At 43.4% G+C, this 18,513-nt stretch overlaps 1 protein-coding gene across 1 annotated transcript in view; it reads right to left on the bottom strand.

Annotated features, from left to right (window-relative positions):
- PARP9 (poly(ADP-ribose) polymerase family member 9) overlaps positions 1-18,513 on the bottom strand; it is a 42,225-nt gene that overhangs the window by 18,829 nt on the left and 4,883 nt on the right. The window contains exons 2-6 of the mRNA XM_045540147.1: positions 11,528-11,634; positions 10,677-10,710; positions 7,680-8,527; positions 4,994-5,212; positions 3,593-3,811 (exon numbers count right to left, since the gene is read on the bottom strand). Coding sequence (XP_045396103.1) covers positions 3,593-3,811; positions 4,994-5,212; positions 7,680-8,527; positions 10,677-10,710; positions 11,528-11,542 — 1,335 coding nt within the window. The 5' untranslated portion in view covers positions 11,543-11,634. The remainder of the gene's footprint in view (positions 1-3,592; positions 3,812-4,993; positions 5,213-7,679; positions 8,528-10,676; positions 10,711-11,527; positions 11,635-18,513) is intronic.

Genomic DNA, 18,513 nt, shown 5'->3' with positions numbered 1-18,513 from the left:
TTTGCATCTGAACTTTAACATAAAGTTTCTTCATTTATAGGGCATTTTCTTCATAAATTACATTTGCATCTGCTATTTAAAGGGCAAACAGCCCTCAATCTTAGCATATTTAGTACCTGGAGAGGTTCTGACAAAGTACTTAGGGAAGATGCCCTCCTCATCCAAGCACTTGGGAATAAAACAAATGAGGTAATATTATCTGCCAATAAAAACACTACTAAAGGCCCGGTATGGTGGCTCATGCCTATAATCCTAGCACTCTGGTAGGTTCAGGCGGGAGGATCCATTGAGCTCCAGAGTTTGAGACAAGCCTGAGCAAGAGTGAGACCCCATCTCTACTAAAAACAGAAAACTTAGCTGGGCATGCAGCACATGCCTGTAGTCCCAGCTACTCAAGAGGCTGAGGCAGGAGGATCGCTTGAGCCCAGGAGTTTGAGGTTGCAAGGAGGTATGATGAGACCACTGCACTCTAGACTGGGCGACAGAGCAAGACTCTATCTCAAACAAACAAACAAAAGAAGACTAATAAGAACTGTCATGCACAATGGATGAAAATTAGCCCTCTCCAGAAGTCACTTTAAAAGTCAGATGTGTTGCAGGGTTAGAAATCCTTGGGCAAGGCTTTTGAATTGAATGTGAAAGAAAAGTGTAACAATCACTAGCAGTAACATTAAAGAAAGAAGGTGTGAATAACAAGCAGATGATCTTCAGGGAGTTTGGAAAAGTAGACCCAAAGGGCAAGAATTTGGTAGTGTTGTTCCAGCTCTGTCCATGAGTGACTAACACGGAATCTGAAAGATGTCAGTCATGTGACCTGGAGAAGCGTTCCTTATTACAAGACACAATGCTTGGCACAAGGTAGATAGGCAATAAATATTTGTTAAATAACCATCCATTGCCTTTTATAGATACTCAGTTCCACTAGGCCCCTTATCATCATGAAATACTGGTGAACACAAGTATTTCAGTCAGCTGGGGAATTATTTACTCACTGTCAATTCCCAATTGGAAAATATGAGTGTGTGAATATACATATCACTTTACTGTGAGCTTAGTGTAAGTTGGTCTTCCTGGCTCAGGTCGACTCTGGATATTTGACAAATCCATTTTGTAAGGATCTTTTTAAGTTGTCTTTTCATCTGTCTGTACACACATCTCTCACTGCAAGATTTACTTAGGAAGAAAAGACAGGCTTATTAGAAGGCTGGCAGTGTATACATATGTCATACCTCCATATGGATATAATATAGTGCTAATGTTGAAAAAAGCTTGAAGGAGTGGTCAATGTTCACTATATAATGTAATTCACCGTGTAAGATAATCCTCTGCTTTGCGTCACAAAACTAAAAGATGTATCATTTCTCAAGTTATTTTTTCTGTGTTTTTGTTTAGTGGTTCATTCAGAATACAGGCTTTTGGGGCAGACAGACAGACCCAGGTTGGGATCTTGGTTTGGCCACTTGACTAGCTGTGTGCATATTAACTTCTGGGTTATGTTTTCCCACTTATGAAATGGAGGTGACAACAGTGGCTTCATCCCAGGATTGAGGGAAGAATGAAATGAGAGACAGCTTCTTTCTAGCACAGTACCTGGCCCATGAAATACATGGCAACTATTTTTATTTTTAGCCCCTAGGGGAGCCCTCAGACTACGGTTGATCTTTCTACTTTTCTTGAACTGCCTTGCACATTTTTGTTTGTATGTTGGAGAGAATAAACCTTCTATTCTAGATGTGGTTAATTCCTCTTATTTGAATATGGTGCTTTACAAACAGTTCAGGGATGTGCTCAGGGCAGCTCTCTGGGCCCAGGGATAGTCCTCTGCTTGGAGGAAACTGATGCACTTCATTCAAAGGACAGGATGGTTCATTTTATCAGAAGGTGAGCTACTTCCTTGGGTCAAGTGCCACCATCTCACCAGCTAGCTGTGGATGAGGCACCATGGTGTACTGGAGCCGGCTTATGTTAGCTCACGAGAGCCCACTGTGAACATCTCTTCTAGCTCCGCCATCAGTGATGTCACACTGATAGCTTGAAAGCAGCCATCAAAATCAGCTACAAATGCTCCAAATCTTCCCATGTCTAACTGGCAGCAGAAGGAATGAGAACCTTTCTACTTGCTCCAGGAAAAAGCAAACTAGAACAAGTATAAATTCATTTCCTTGTAGGGAGAGAGAAAATGGCAACCACACATGGAGCAGGTCAGGAGGTGGGAAGTAATACTTGGGGCCACTCTCTGCCAGGCACTGAGCAAGGCCCTTTATACCCCAAACCCAGAAACATGCCAGGAAGTCTCACTAGCACTTGGATGTTGCTGTCAGCGGAATCAGAAACCTATGTCTTAAAAACCTATTTTAAGCTGCTGTATCTTATTTCATTTCTTTCTCATTCTTCCCTAACATCATTAAAGTCTTTTTGAAAATGCCACCAAAGCAAGAATAAAGCAAAGAGGTGGTTGGTACTTTAAAGGCAGAATAGCACAGCAATATATATTAATACTAATTACACCAAATATATCAGGGACTTACAAACATGTTAGAAACTCAGCCTAATCTGTCCACTCTCAAACAAAAAGCTGAGATGAAGAGAAAACTAAAGAAGCTGAACACATAGATCTGTATACTCAGACACACAAGACAAACTCCCCTGCAACACAGGTCCCTCCATTTTGTTAGACCACAGCTGATTCTGAGGTCACCTACAGATGAGTTAAGAAAGAATAGATTGAATTTGAGGGCAGTACTGGGGAGACGGCAAAAGTAGAATACACCCCCGCTGTTAAAGAATTTATAATCTAGTTGGAAAAAAAGATAAATAAGTCACTTTAATTTGATAATAATTCAGCACTCAGTGAACTACAGCTCATTACAGTTGATATAATAACAGCTACCCTTCACGAAGGGCCTACTGTGTGCCAGGTACTGTTCTAAGTGTTTTACATGAATTAACTCATTTAATCCTCGCAACAGCTCTATCAGATGGTAGTTATTATCCCCCTTTTAAAAGATGAGGAAACTGAGGCACAGATAAGTAATCTAACTTGCCCAAGGTCACACAGCCAGTAAGAGGCAAAGCTCAGATTCACAGGGATTTCAGAGGGAAAATTCATCAACTGTAGAGGAGAGGACAAGTAATTTATTTTAAATATATTGGATTTGAGATGACAGTCAGAGATCCAAACAGAAATGAGAAAGGGTTGGGGATGTGGGTCTGAAGTTGGCTCTGAAAACAGGACTTTACAGAAGTTATGGCAGAAGTCTTAGGAAGAGTTATATTCTTGGAGGGAGAGAGAAGAGAGAGGAGCAGAGGACCTCACTCCAAAACTAAGAGGTTGCTTACCTTTAAGGAGCAGAGGGAAGAATAAATGCCAACAAAAGAAAAGAGAAAGGCTAGACAGTGGGATAAACATGGCTTCTATAATGACATTCTTTACCAGGTCAGAGGTAAGTAATTTAAAAACACTAAATTTCACCAAGTTAGAACACCACCATGTGATACAGCACCTAGCACCATGTCTTACATTGGAGATGCCAAACAGATGTTGAATGAATGAATGAGTGAACTATAGGACATTTCTAAGATATTAACCTACCTCATATATCTCCAGTTGTCCTGGAAAGATCACAAACTTTACAGTTAATTGGTTTTTCAAATGGTCTTTGGCAAATGTTAAAACTTCATCAAACATAATCTCTGCTGCTTTTTCCTTCCCTATCCCAATGCTTCCAGTCCCAAGGGCAGGAAAGCAAATGGAAGTTATATTTAGCTCAAGGCATTTTTCCAAACACTTCCTCACTGCATTTCTCAATATCTGTAGGAGAAACACAAATTTAAGATCAACCTTTGAGTCAAAAATAAGACCTCACTTACCCCTTGATCCTGTCCATATTTTACAGTGCCAACCTCCACTCTCCCTTGGGGTCATATCCATGCTTCCTCAGAGGGCGGGAGAGGAAACACTCTACAGTTACAGGGTTAGATGATGAGAAACTCCAGCAATCGAGTGGCTCAATTTGTGCTATTCAGGACATTTGAGCACTGTGATTTCTCCCAGTTTATGTAGGCTTGCCCAGTGTCCCAGGTCAGAGAGCCAACCATCAGTCTATCCCCACTCATCTGCCACTTCCAGGTCAATATAAAGAGCTCTTGGAAGTTTAACAAAGTAGAAAGAGATTACAATAAGAAAGCAGCGTTTATTCAGTGTCATTAAGATCAATCACGTAATTTCTCCTAGAGAAGTGCTAGTATTTTTGGCAGATACAAACTTCCATCAACTTTTCAACAACAAATTGAATACTAATACTCCTAGGAAGGCTGTCTGCGGAAGAACTTTGGAAAACTGAGGGATGGAGAGATTGGAGGACCAATTTGGGATTAGAGGGCGCTCTAGTCAAGAGAGGACAAGAAATGGTGAAGAAGAAAAGATAGACAAAGGCATAGGAGGGGATTAAGTTTCCTCTTTCCACACCTGAGTGGGTACCCCTATTCTTTAATGCTGATATTTTATGTGCCTCAGGTGAAGGGTCAGCCAGAGAGCCAAGCTCCACAGCAGGCACAGGTGGGAAGAGACCACAGGTAATAGATTTGACCGGAATGGTGGCAGAAGGGAAATCCCAGCTCTCTCTGGAATTTAACGCATAAAGGGAGATATAGAGAGGCTGAATCTCCTACCTACTTAGGAAAAGGCCTACAGGGTCACTGGGTATGGTGAGGTGAACCAGTGTTCAGACTGAGGGAGCTTGGATGCTCCAGTGTCTATTTGCAGTATGCCCACTTAAAATTTAGCCATGGGTTAGGTAACATTTTAAATTAAACTTCTTGAGATAATTTATTGCAACTGTACTTGTTCAGTATTTCTGGTATATACAAGTGTGCTAAAAAATAGGGACTATATCACTTGACAATATTTCATGAATGTAATGAAAGGATGCAAGTTTAATAAAGACTGAATATACTATGGAGCTACATAAAGACACATTTATTTTAAACTTACCAGATATTGAGGAAATCTTGAATGCCAAATTACATGGTATACATATTGACAGGGCAATTTGTATCCTTTCGTGATCACTACAAACTGGGACTCTTCAAACAGTCTAACATTTTTATCCAATTCCGATTTCATTTCAATTCCTGCTTGTTGTAGAATTGAGTTTGACAGAAGTCCTACACCAACACCACTTTGGAGTGCAGAATTAACAATTACATCTGTCTGAAAAGGGAAGAAAGGGCAGGATTTATTGTTAAATTCCTTCTTCTTAAATGACTAATTTAAATTTTTATTTTCCTGAAGAGCTTTGAAAAATACTTCTTGAAGATCCTAAATCCACAAAAAATTCATTTAATAATGGATAGAAACTCATATTTCCAACGAGTGATCATTTGATTGCTATGAAACTATTTGTCCTATTCAGAAATTATGTCAGTATACGGATGATATAATTTTTATTGCAAATATCTGTTAGCCCCTTGCTGGATTACGCTGCCCATATTTCTATATTTTGAGCATTCTCTGTGATTTGTTTTAAGCTCTATCAATAAATGGTTTCATTCTCTGCCCCACCACCATCACTTTTTTTCTATTTCTGTGTGGGATTTTTTTTTTGTTTTAAATAGAGAAGAAATAAAATTCCTCAGGAACTTTCTACCTCCTAATGTTTTTATGATTTAAGGTAAGTAGTACACGGTTAAAGAAAGTCCAAATGTGGCCAGGCGCGGTGGCTCACACCTGTAATCCTAGCACTCTGGGAGGCCGAGGCAGGTGGATCGCTCGAGGTCAGGAGTTCAAGACCAGCCTGAGCAAGAGTGAGACCCCGTCTCTACTAAAAATAGAAAGAAATTAGCTGGACAACTAAAAATATATATACAAAAAAAAATTAGCTGGGCAAGGTGGCACATGCCTGTAGTCCCAGCTACTCAGGAGGCTGAGGTAGAAGGATCGCTTGAGCCCAGGAGTTTGAGGTTGCTGTGAGCTAGGCTGACGCCACAGCACTCACTCTAGCCTGGGCAACAAAGTGAGACTCTGTCTCAAAAAAAAAAAAAAGAAAGTCCAAATAAGATGAAAAGGTCTTCAATGAAAAGTAGGCCTCCCTCTTGGTGGAGTCTACAGATCTCCCACTCACCCACCCATGCTACAGGTGACCACTTTTACCAGTTCTTCATCCGTCTTTTCAGAAATAGACCGTACTTTAAGTAATATCATCTCCTAGTTAGCCCTCACAGCTGCATTAAAGGAGGTAGTACCCCTCCTCCTCCGATGCCTGAATCCCCTAATCATCCTGATAGCTTTATTTCCCTTTTGGGGTAGCTTAGGTAATTCTCAGGGATGTTAATGAATGCTTCACTTTGAAAGTGCAGTTAGAATTTGCAATCTGAGGGTATTGGCATCCTTTAAACATTTTAAAATTCCTAATACTGTTGTCAATAAATAAATGCAATAAAATTTCCGTTAAAGGGGTGTTATTCAACTAGAATGTTTCCACTTTAATTTTAAATTGATATGCTAATGACGTCCTGAATAAATATTTCATTTCTTGGGGTCCCCTTAGTTTTCTCTCTAATTGTCTTATTGGTGATAAGTGGTATTTTTACTGATGATTAAGTCTATTTGATAGTGGCCATGACAGTGTTAAGTGTGACCTCACTGATCCAGAAAACAATATAGCCTTATATTCTTTCTCTCCCTCTGTTGCAGTCCCTGCTCCCTGCTGTCACCTCCACTTATTCATTGTTAATTTGGTGAACATCTAGATGCATGCCCAGACCAGGCCTTGGGGCTACAGAAATGAACAAGCCATGATCCCCATACTCAGAGTGCTCTCTGTCTAGCAGGGGAGCTGCACTAACTCAGAAATACCTAGGTTCACTCTTGCCCTGACTCCTTCCGTTCCCTGCCAGGGTCCTCGAGTATTCCTAAATATTATTTTTGTTTTACTTTAATTTTTTTTCATTAATAATGTCCTGGTATTTATAAATATTACTTTTGTTTACCATTGACAGGTTGATTCAGCAATGCTGAGATGGTTTTTTTCCCCAGTGAGATTTTTCAAATAAAGAATTTTTTTACATAAGAATATAATAGATTTTAGGTTCCTTGGGATCAAAGACTGTTCTAATTCCTGACGGTGCCTAAGAATAACAGCAATAGCAATAATAATTATAAACACGTATCATGTACCAAGCACGATTCTAAGCATTTTATGTATATTTATTCCAGCTCTAAGCTATAAGTGCTACCATTATCCTCATTTTACGGATGAGAAAACTGAAGACCAAAAGGTAAAGTAACTTGCTTTGGATCACCCAGTTAGTAAATGGCAAAGCTGGTATTCAAATCCAGATGGCCTGACTCTAAGTCCATATTTTTTTTAAAAAATTTTAAATTAAAAAAAAATGTTTTTTTAAAATTTTCTTTCTTTTTCTTTTTCCTTTTTTTTTTTTTGTAAGAGATGGAGTCTTGTTCCCTAGGATAGACTCAAATCCCTGGGCTCAAGCAATCCTCTGGCCTCAGCCTCCTGAATAGCTGAGACTACATGTGCTCATCACTGTACATATTCTTAACCTTAACAAGAGGCTTTCTACACAGTGTTGCATAGTGTATGCTCAAAAAATATTTAATAGGCAATTAACAATTCAGGGATCACCTGTGGCAGTGCAAGAGAATAAAAATAAAGACTTACCACTTGCAGTTCAATGTGGCCCTGGACAATCTGGAGAGTCACATTGTTTATAACCATTGTATTGAGAGGATGGGTGGCTTTTTGACTCAACCGGGGGTCCAGCTCATTCCTCCCTAAGATGCGTTCTGAAGCAGCTTTCAAGCAAGCAACAGTAGGGTCCTCATTGCTCACCAAGTGAATTTCTTTCAAATTACTGAATATTTGCTTCCCTTGCAAATGAAACTGGATAGTTTCTACGATGGTCTGTGTACATAAATCCAGAGGGAACTGGAAAATCCCAGAGCTCAGGGCTGGAATTGCTACTGTCTCAATGTGAGTATTTCTATAGATGACATAATCCAGAATATTTGTAATGGCCCTCTGCAGCATACTGATACATCCCTGTGGATCTGCTTCCCTCCATCGGGGCCCAACGGCATGGATGATCACTTTGCAGGGAAGCCTCCCTGCTGCAGTGACAGCTATATCACCAGTTGGTATTTTACCATATCTGACAATGAGTCTTTTGCTCTCTTCTTGGATTTCAGGGCCACCAACTTTCACCAGGGCCAGGGCCAGGCCTCCCCCATGTAGAAGGTCTTCATTGGCTGCATTCACCACAGCATCAACAGCATGTTGGGTTAGGTCACCTTTCCAGACAGATAACTCTAGTCCTGTAGTCAGTATTTTTCTGAACACTTGCAAAGATTTGCTGTTGCCTTCCAGTGCTGGAGAGACCAGGGTAGAGACACAGACAAACTTTTTCTGGAGGACTTCATGCAGCTGCCTCTCATTATTTTTCAAAATTTTGAAGTCATGGTGATTAATGGGAATTTGCCAACTATCATTTTCTCTGAGAGCATCAGTCTCTGGAAAAGGAGAGAAGATTAAAAAATAAAGAAATGAGCAAAGCTCCTTTGAGAAGGATGTAATCTCACTTCGCTCCAGGAGACTGAGTTCCCTATGTGCAAAAGAGACATGAACTTCCTCTAGCGCCCTTCCTGATTCTTCTCACCTAGATGTGTAATTAAACCAAGGATATTCAAGAGTTCTCAATGGTAGGTCACTCATAAAGTAGATAGTCATGTGCCTGGCATATAGTAAATACTCCATAAGTGGTAGCTACTATGATACAATGATGGTGGTAAGAAAACTGTGTATATGGGGGCTCATGAAATTGGTTGGGTTGTTTTTTTGTTTTTGTTTTTCCTTTTTTTTAGACAGGATCTCACTCTGTTGCCCAGGCTAGAATTCAGTGGCATCATCATAACTCACTGCAACCTCAAACTCCCAGGCTCAAGCTATCCTTCTGCCTCAGCTTCCCAAGTAGCTAGGACTAGAGGCATGCACCACTATGCCCAGTTAATTTTTGTATTTTTGGTAAAGACAGGGTCTCACTACATTGCTCAGGCTGGTCTTGAACTCCTGAGCTCAACCAATCCTCCTGCTTCGGCCTCCCAATGTGCTAGGATTATAGGTGTGAGCCACCATACCTGGCCATAAATTTTTTAAATGTAGGTAAACATGGTGAGTTTGGAAAGACCCATGCTTAAGCCACACGTATTGGAAGGGACTTAATTATGAATCAAAAATATGTGAAGACTTTATAACTTTTTTGCTTTTGTCAGTGTCTTAGTTTGTGTTCTCAAGAGCAGGTCTTGACACAAGGATCTGAGTGTAGGCTTGTGGTGGGGAGGGCAGAGTAGGAAAGCAAGACAAAATAAATGAACAAAGGGTATCTTACTAAGCAAATGAAGTTCAACTGCACTGGGAGACAGTGTAGATGCTGTGCCTCAGTTATATCACCAGAGGGGCAATTATAGGAGCTGGGATATTCATCCAGCTTCTAATAGGTCATTGGTTCAGGTAGCTCCTTGGTGGGGAGCAGTGGAGGGGGACATTAGACCAGCAAATTAGTGGACACTAACAGTATGAGTGGGCACTGAGAGTGTTTGCTACAGTAAATAATTCTTCATGATACTCTAGTTTCATGGCACAATTTTGGCAGAATTAAAACTAGTTAACTAAAAATCATGGCAGACAAGAAGATGTGCTGCTCAGATCTACCTTTAATTTGGTTATGAAGTGGGAAATATGGTTAGCCGACAGCCTCTGGCTATTAGCCCCTTAGGGTTTATCTCAGCTTTCAGCCAAGGTCATGCTTTTCTCAGGGCAGCCTCCACTGATGGCGGAGCAAAGCCATGTATGCCCAAGGTGAAATAGCTCTGGTGGGCAATCTCTGTGTCAGGTTTTCATTGCAGTCTGATGGCTCCACCTGCCCAATCCGGCTTCCTCTCTTTTCCTTTCACATGAACCTTTTGCACTGGTAACTCCATATCAGCTTCTGGTTCCTGGAGAACCCAACCTGCAACACTATATTTCATGGCATATAAGACATTGTTTTTATACGCCTCTGAGAAAGGAAGAATGACGCCAACTGAACTGTGGCACAACATCAATTGATAGGAGGACTATCACTTTATTTCAGAGATGTTAAAATGTGAAAAAAATGTGCATCCTTAGATAGATAAAATGTGGTAATTATATTTTACTTCAACTCCCATTTCTAATCTGAGCCACTTAGAAAGAACTCTAGTGGCCTCAATTACCCAAAAGAATCAGGATTGAGTAGTCAGGCCCAGCTGGCCTGAGTTTTGGTTGAAACTCTCAAATGGGCCACCACTAGTATCGGGCAGGTACCACCTGGCTCTTCCAGGCCTTGTTGAGCAAGGAGACAATCAGGTAGTGCCCTCTTCTGGCCAGCAGCAGCTATAGGGCTGTGGTCAGAAGAGTCTGACACCTTGTGGGCAAAGGGGAGGACCAATGAGGGCCCTAAACGAACATGCCTGCTGGCGCCACACCACCTCTGAAGCATGTGCTGGGCCTCCACAAGGGTCTGCCATCACCCACCTGAGCACTTGTCGGGGAGACATTCTCCTTCCGTATTCCCCTTTATCCACTGAGGAAATATCTGAGCAAAGACTTTCTGAAACAAGACTGAGAGCCAAGTAATCGTACCTGATTTTTCATTGTAAGCTGCTGCTCCAGCACCCTGTGAAAAATGAGAAGGGCTTTTTTAAAAAATGGAACCTAAATGACTACAGATTACTGATAACAAATAGAGCTTAAGAAACACAACACAACAGAAACCCTGCTCAAAGAACTGGGTCTGGGAGGGAGGGGAGCAAGTGTTTTTTTATCTGTGTGTCTGAAACACTTAAAATACTAAATGTTCCAGCAAACACTGACCCCCATCCCACTTCCCTAGGGGTCACTGTACTTCTAATTCAGAATGAGATGAGGGCTGGAGGTTAACACTTGAAAAGGCCCAAAGGCCCACAGGAGGGGCCTCTCTGGATAGCCTCCAATCTTCAAAGTTTTAAGAGGTTTCTCTAGACAGAACAGAAGACATGGGGACATGAGCCTCATCTGCTGCATCTCCCATCCACCAGTAAGGACACGCTTTCAATTGACTTTTCCTAGGCACAAGCTTTAATGTGGCATTTTCAAGTTTAGCAAATGAGATTCCTTTTTCTATTTCCTTGTTTTTATTCCTCCTCCAATACCCTCTTTGTCCCATTCTGAAAAAGAAGAATTGCTCAATAAGTGAAGAAAATCAAAATGATACTGATTGTCAGTGCTGAGGTGACTTTTTAAAAAAAAGTCAACTCTCAAGGCGACTCTGTTGATTAGATTAGATTAGATATTCCCCATTTCCCACATGGCACAAGGAGAAAACTTTTATTGGGCCATTAAAACCAGATGAGGATGTCAGGTATAACTGAAGACTTCAGATTTCTTGCTGTTATAGGAAGAACTATTCATGTGCTGATCAAGGTTCATGATATATACACATTTATTCTTTTTACCATGGGAAAGTCCATCCTCCAGGTTCCTGGGGGGGGTCTTTAAATGTTTATACTCTCTTTTGAGGTTCCAAGTACAGATGGTAGTTCACAGAGACAGTGGCCCACTTCTAGGAATAAATAGAAAAGATGCAATAAGCATTGACCAGAATCTTAAGGAATTTGGTAAGAATACACTGTAGGAGCTATCTTGAATAGTTTTTCACATCACTAGTGAAGATGCACACATTGTTTTGCTGCTGTTGTCACCATTTACCTTCTATTCTTTCCAGGAGAGGTGCCAACTGAAACCGTGAGGGCAGTTCAGAGAAGGTAAAGAGCTGCATAGATCGGAACAGGGAAAGCTTTAAGGAGGAGGGGAGACTAGAGCCAGGCCTTGAAGCATGAAGCAAGTTTTTACATATTTAGAAGAGGATGAGAACAAAAGGTGAGATAGCATTCAAAGAACAGTGAGGAAAACTAGCTTCACGAGTGAGTAAAGACCCCTGGAGAGTGTTGGAAGAAAGAAGAAATACCACTCATGCCCGTGAAGGGTAAGTATTACTAAATTTCGATAAATATCCTTGACCTAATTAGATAGGGGAATATCTGGATAAAAGTCAGAAACTCTAAGAAATTACATTAAAATTACATTTTAATGATTTTCCATCTAAGAGATAGGAATTAAAGATAGCGTCTTTTCAGAAGAATGACGATGACAATACTTAAAAATGCAATTGCCCACACTGTTGTTATCTTCAGGCCTCTGAAATGATTGCTAACGTCTTTGCAATAGAAAATTTTTTACAGCATCAGAGCACTATCCTTTACGCATCAAGGAAAAGCAGCGAGTTCAGTACAACTGTAAAATGCAAGGACAGGATGCATTCTTGCCTCCAGAGGGCACTGCTGTTTTCACAAAAGAAGGGAGACCAGCCTATGCTTTGGCTGTGGGCTTTTGCGTTAGGTGTTGCACACACTTCTGTCTTCATGCCAGGGTTTACAGGCCTATGGATAGACTTGGCGGTGGAGGTGATATTCGTTTAACCCTGAAGAAATAGAAACAGGGAGCATATTGCCGAAAACATTCAATCTGTTGCATTTTAAAAAACAACCATAACAACAAAAACCTTCCCAACTTTCCATCAATGGTTCCTACTGTGTTTCCTTCTCTTCATGAACAGTTAAACTTCTGGAATGAGCAGTTGACTCTACTCCTGTCCACCTTCCTGCTTAGCCTACTATAGCCTGGCTGCCCACCTCACTCCCAGCGCTCCTCTGAAACTGTCGTCCCTGTCCTCCATGTGGTAGCCCCAATGGAATTTATTCTGTCCTAATCTGTACTTGACACCTTTCTATAGTATTTCATTCTTTGATTCCTAAAATCTCGCTTTCTTGGCTTCTTCTGTGCCACCTTCCCTTGGTTCTTTTGCTATCTCTCACTATGCCTTTACAGGCCTTTCCCTGGGCTCATTTCCACCAACCACCCTTAATCACTTGCCCCAGGATTCTGTCCAAGAGGCACTTCTCATCTCATCCTACATTCTCTCCAGGGATGATGCATCCACTCCCATGGCTTCAACTCGCCAACTGCAAATATGACTCCCCGTATCCGTATCTCTAGGCTATGGCTCTCCTGAGCCTCACTTTTCAACTCTACCTGGTTGTCCCAGAGTAGCTTCAAACACAGCCTCTGCAAAATTGGACCCCTTATCTCCTGGTCTCCACTTTCCCATTCCCCTGCTCCCCTCCAAAATCCATGCTTTGTCTCCTGGATTCCACAGCTCAGTAAATGATATATACCATTTACCCACTTGGCTCAGAAATCTAGGAATTCTTGAATCTTCTCTTTTTCCCTATATCCAACCCATCTCTGGGTCCTGACCACTTAAATCACTTTCAAATATGCCCCTACCCTCCTCACCTATGGTCACTGCTTCACTTTAGAGTCTCAGCACCTCTTGTCTGAGCTGTGGCAATACACTCTTTCTGAAGATTTTAATATACCTAATTTTACATTTTTATTGTTTGAACAGGTATTAGGTTTATTCCAAGTGGGAACCGGAAAAGTATGTGTAGGACAGAATGCGGTTAATGCAAAACTTAGGTTTGTAAAGCAATAGCCACAGGAGTCTGGGGAGTCCCTGGACTTTATAGATGTGATGGCTGCAGCCGGTATTCCTCCCCCTCCCTCCCTGATGGAGACCAAGGCTATCCCTCCCTGGCTCCCCTGATAAGGACACTATCTGTACAATTCCCAGGCCGACCAGTCAGAGACAACACAGAGAATTTCTTGGAGCAGCTGGATTCTGCTGCATCTGGATCCCAGGTTTCTCCCTAAAGGCCAAGCCTCTGTACGAAGCCCTACGCAGGCCTGAAAACAAAGAAATGGAATGGGCCGAGAGTCAGGAAAGGGCTTTCCAGGAAATAAAAGACTTACTAAAAAGAACCCCTGCACTAGGGCAACCGGACCTCACCCAAGACTTTAACCTGTTTGTTTGTACACGAGAAGAAACAAGTGGCTCTGGGGATTTTGACTCAAACTGTGGGCCCCTGGCAGAGACCAGTGGCTTACTTGTCAAACCAATTGGATCTGGTAGTGGCGGGATGGCCACTTGGCCTCTGTGCACTGGCGGCCACTGTCCTGCCAGTCAAGGAAGCAGACAAACTCACACTGGGACAGAACCTCCGTTTGTGAGTCCCTCATACAGTGATATCTCTACTGAACACCTCAGGGCACCGGTGGCTCTCAAGCAACCGGTTAGCACAATACCAAGGACTGCTATGCAAAAATCCGCGGGTCACCCTGGAGACTGTGCGGACCTTGAATCCCGCCACCCTCTTACTCACCGAGCCAGGGCCCCCGGACCATGATTGCACCGAGGTGGTAGAGGAGGTCTATGCCAGCTGGCCAGATCTGAAAGATAGTCCTCTACTGGCACCAGACTTAGAACTCTACACGGATGGCAGCAGTTTTATCCAGAATGGGAAATGACTGGTGGGCTTCACAGTCACCACAGACAATGAGGTCATCATGTCAGCCCCTTTGCCCCAAGGGTGGTGGGCACAAAGGGCGGGGTTATGGGCCCTCATCCAAGCCCTCAGATATGCGCAGGGTAAGAAGGCAAACATATACACAGACTCTAAGTATGCCTTTGCCACAATACATATCCACGGGGCAATATACAGGGAGAGAGGACTGCTGACTGCAGGTGGAAAGGAGATCAAAAATAGGGATAAAAATCCTCCAACTGCTGGAGGCAGTTTGGGAGCCAAAAGAAACTGTGGTCGTCCACTGTCGAGGGCACCAAAAGGGCACAGATCCAACTGCCACCTGCAATCACCTGGCAGACCAAGCAGCCAAAAATGCAGCCACCCAAGGATGTTCAGAGGACAACACTGAGACCCAATGCCAAATCTTGTTGGCACCCAAGTGGCCCGAAGAACCAAAATATAACCCAGAAGAGAACCAGTGGGCAGAGCAGGAGAAGCCCAAGAAGGACGCAGAGGGGTGGTGACACCTACAGAACCATAACGTCTTTATCCCCAATAAACTAGCATACTCCATTGTCTCCCGACATCACAATCTGACTCACTTAGGAAAAACAGCCTTCACGCAGCTACTCGCCCGATATTATTACATCGCCAAACTTCCATCCATCGCTGCAGCAGTCAGCACTCGCTGCCAGACCAGTGCTAAAAACAATGCAGCGGTCAGGCCGAGACCCTCCCCACAAATTCAGTGTACCGCAACCTCTCCGTTCGAGGATGTGGAAATTGATTTCACAGAAGTAAAACCATGTCGGAGTCATAAACACCTGTTGGTAGTGATATGCACCTTCTCAGGCTGGGTCGAGGCAGTCCCTACCTGGACCAAAAAGGCTAGGGAAGTGGCGAAATTTCTATTGAGAGAAATCATCCCCAGGTACGCTCTACCACTCTCCTTTGGCAGTGACAGTGGACCAAGCTACGCTGCGGAAGTCATGCAAACCCTCACCAAGGCACTAGGAATCAAATGGAAACTACATACAGCCTACAGGCCACAGAGCTCAGGGAAAGTAGGGCGCATGAACCGGACCCTCAAGATCACTCTAGCGAAGCTATGTCAGGAATCACAATTACCCTGGGTAGACATGCTAAGCCTAGCCCTGTTCAGAGTCAGGTGCACAACGGGGCCCACAGGATATTCACCCTTTAAAATCCTGCTTGGTAGACCTCCCCCACTCATCAAGCAATTAAGGGGAAACATTAGACAACTAGGGGAATTGAACATAAACACACACCTCCAAGCCTTAGCCAAAACTACACGCCATATCCACCACACCATCCTAGAAAAAACCCCTATTGCCCTGTGTCTCCCTGTCTACCCCCACCAACCTGGGGAGCTAGTCTGGATAAAGGAATGGAAAAGAACACCCCTAGAGCCCACCTGGAAGGGTCCCCATACTGTGATACTAGTTACTCCCACTGCTGTTAAAGTTGCAGGTATCACTCTGTGGAATCATCACTCCCAGGTCAAAAAGGCTTAACCAGACAATGAAACTGATCTCTGGACTGCACATCAGGACCAGCAGAACCCACTAAAGATCCAGCTTAATCATCTCCCAACGAGGACAGCCACACCCAAGACTGAACAGGAGTAAATGGGACCACTGGCCCTGGCCCTCACTGGGGTTGTAGTGACCTTACTGGGGACTGGACTCTTCTCAGTAGCTCCAGGAGATTTAGAGACTGCAGAGGGCATCTCTAAATGTGATATTTTGGCTCATTATAGAATATCTACTCCTGCCTCAGTCCCTACCCTCCTCCTGGTTGGGGCACTCGCCCTAACAACTATGGCAGGGAAACCCTGCCCTAAGGCTTGTTATGCTAGGACTTGAATTCCCTCCACTAACGGAATTATTCGAGGCTTCTGGACCACAGCAGGTTTCACAGTCAGCACCTACATGCCAAAGACATGTTATAGTCAGGCTCAGGTGTGCCACAGCGGGGGAAAGAAATACTGGACTGGCATCATTACAGGTGGTATTCGAACATGTATGGCCCCAGAAGGCAAACCAGCTTCTTGGACTTACGACACACACTAAGTGATGTCTATTGCTGGAGGAGTCCAAGACCAGGCTAGAATCCAACTGGCTGAAGACACAAAGGCTCAGCTTATTAAGACAGCCTCAGTAACAGTGTCAACTTATAAGAGGCCAGATCTTACTGGCATACAAAAGATCACTGAACCCCTGGAAACCTCTCCCCTAATAACCGGGTTCCTCAGTATGGCCCTCCAGGCCCTACACAACCATGCTTCTTGTTGGGTCTGTTTACCCCTCCAGAAACGAGTCTATCTTGGGGTCCCTGTGCCTCTAGGCTGGAACTCCAGCATCTTGACCCCAGGCCCAAAACAAAACATCCCTGGTGGGCCCAGTAGCATACAATGTCCACTTAGCCATAACTTCCCACCTGAATATCACCTGCATTACTAATGTAGGAGAGAATGAAATATTGGGATTCATACCAGGTAAACTCTGCACAAATAACCAAACCTTACCCAGTAATGCCACTGCCACCTGCTCCCAGGATGGCATATTCTTTCTTTGTGGAGACATTGCCTACCTCTGCCTCCCAGGAAACTGGACCGGGACCTGTACCCGGGTCTTCCTCACCCCAGATGTTTCTATCTTTGAAACCCAGCAACTGGAAACTACACTAAGCCCCCACCCAAACACCGGGAAAAGACGGGCCTTACTAGCATCAATCCTCATAGTGGGAGGAATTGCTGCTGGGATGGGAGCAGGAGTAGGTGCCCTAGGAACATCCCTGAGCATCTACCACAACTTATCCCAAGAATTAAATGCAGACATGGAACGAGTAGCAGATTCCCTACTCTCCTTCCAGAGTCAACTGAACTCACTAGCAGCAGTAACCTTACAAAACAGACCTTAGACCTACTCGCTGCTGAAAAGGGGGGACCTGTATATTCCTAGAGAAAGAGTGCTGCTACTATATAAACCAGACAGGCGTAATAACACAAAAGTCAGGGAGCTAAGAAAAAAAATCCAGAAAAGAAACAAGGAATTAGAGCAAACCTGGGGTTTCGACTTAGGACAATGGACTTCGTGGCTACTACCTCTGGCTGTGCCACTAATAACCATTCTCCTCCTTGTCACTGTAGGCCCCTGCATACTGAGTGTGATTATAAAATCCATGGAGACAACTGTAACCTGGAGAGCAACAGCTCACATAATGGCCTTATGAGGCTATCACCCACTGGGAAACGATGCCCTGTAATAGACATACAAGGGCATCAAAGGGGGCATAATAAGGAAAACCGTCATCTATTACCTGGCGTATCAACCACCTGAGACCCCCACCCCTCAGAAGACCCTCATCAACATAATACTAACCTGTTATCTGGCGCATCAACTAACCTATTACCTGGGACATCAGCAAAATACTAACCTATTACCCGGTGCATTAGCCACCTAAGACCCCACCCCTCAGACCACCCCAACCTAATAAAAGTGGGAAATATCAGGTAGACGGGGCTCAGAATTTGGTGGCGAGACCTCTTTGAGTCCACCAGCAAATAAACCTTGATTCTCTGACTCTCTGTGTGCCACTCTGTCCTTGGAACCACTCACTGTAACAAAGGAGCTCTAATTAATTGGCTTACATCAAATATTTCATTAAAAACAAAATAGAAAGTAACTTGTTGGCTGGGCGCAGTGGCTCACGCCTGTAATCCTAGCACTCTGGGAGGCCGAGATGGGTGGATTGCTGGAGGTCAGGAGTTCAAGACAAGCCTGAGCAAGAGCGAGACCCCGTCTCTACTAAAAATAGAAAGAAATTATCTGGACAACTAAAAAAATATATATAGAAGAAATTAGCCGGGCATGGTGGCGCATGCCTGTAGTCCCAGCTACTCAGGAGGCTGAGGCAGGAGAATCGCTTAAGCCCAGGAGTTTGAGGTTGCTGTGAGCTAGGCTGATACCACGGCACTCACTCTAGCCCAGGCA

This window comes from Lemur catta, chromosome 1, assembly GCF_020740605.2.
Source record: "Lemur catta isolate mLemCat1 chromosome 1, mLemCat1.pri, whole genome shotgun sequence".
Classification (NCBI taxonomy): Eukaryota; Metazoa; Chordata; class Mammalia; order Primates; family Lemuridae; genus Lemur; species Lemur catta.
Note: the sequence above shows the minus strand (reverse complement) of the source record. Positions and strands in the feature narration are given on the sequence as shown.